General features: G+C 45.7%; 1 protein-coding gene across 1 annotated transcript in view; it reads left to right on the top strand.

Annotated features, from left to right (window-relative positions):
• LOC119590643 (solute carrier family 43 member 3-like) overlaps positions 1–350 on the top strand; it is a 21,587-nt gene that overhangs the window by 18,695 nt on the left and 2,542 nt on the right. Inside the window, exon 8 of the mRNA XM_037939320.1 lies at positions 108–236. Within this exon, the coding sequence (XP_037795248.1) occupies positions 108–236 (129 nt within the window). The remainder of the gene's footprint in view (positions 1–107; positions 237–350) is intronic.

Below are 350 nucleotides of genomic sequence, written 5' to 3'. Positions count from 1 at the left end.
GGCAATTGATACACAGACAGTATTCCATAATAGTATGGCAAATGTATTTCTCGTAACAGGCAACATTCATATCCTCGGTTACTGTATGACTCGATTTTGTATTTCAGGTTCGTCATGTAGTGTGGCCGAAGCGGGACTATATTCAATGTTATTCAGCTACAGCAACATCCTGACCGTGTTCTTTGGCCCTATTGGAGGCGTCTTCACAGATTACATGATCAGGAAAGCATATAATAGTAAGGCGAAGAGTGTGGAGGGAGAGACTGGCAGATATATAGGAACTGGCCACCTAACGAGAATAGAGAGAGAGAGGGGGGGGGGGTGGAGAGGAGGGGGCTGGAAGAGAAAGA

Source organism: Penaeus monodon, chromosome 27, assembly GCF_015228065.2.
Source record: "Penaeus monodon isolate SGIC_2016 chromosome 27, NSTDA_Pmon_1, whole genome shotgun sequence".
In the NCBI taxonomy this organism is placed as follows: Eukaryota; Metazoa; Arthropoda; class Malacostraca; order Decapoda; family Penaeidae; genus Penaeus; species Penaeus monodon.
Note: the sequence above shows the minus strand (reverse complement) of the source record. Positions and strands in the feature narration are given on the sequence as shown.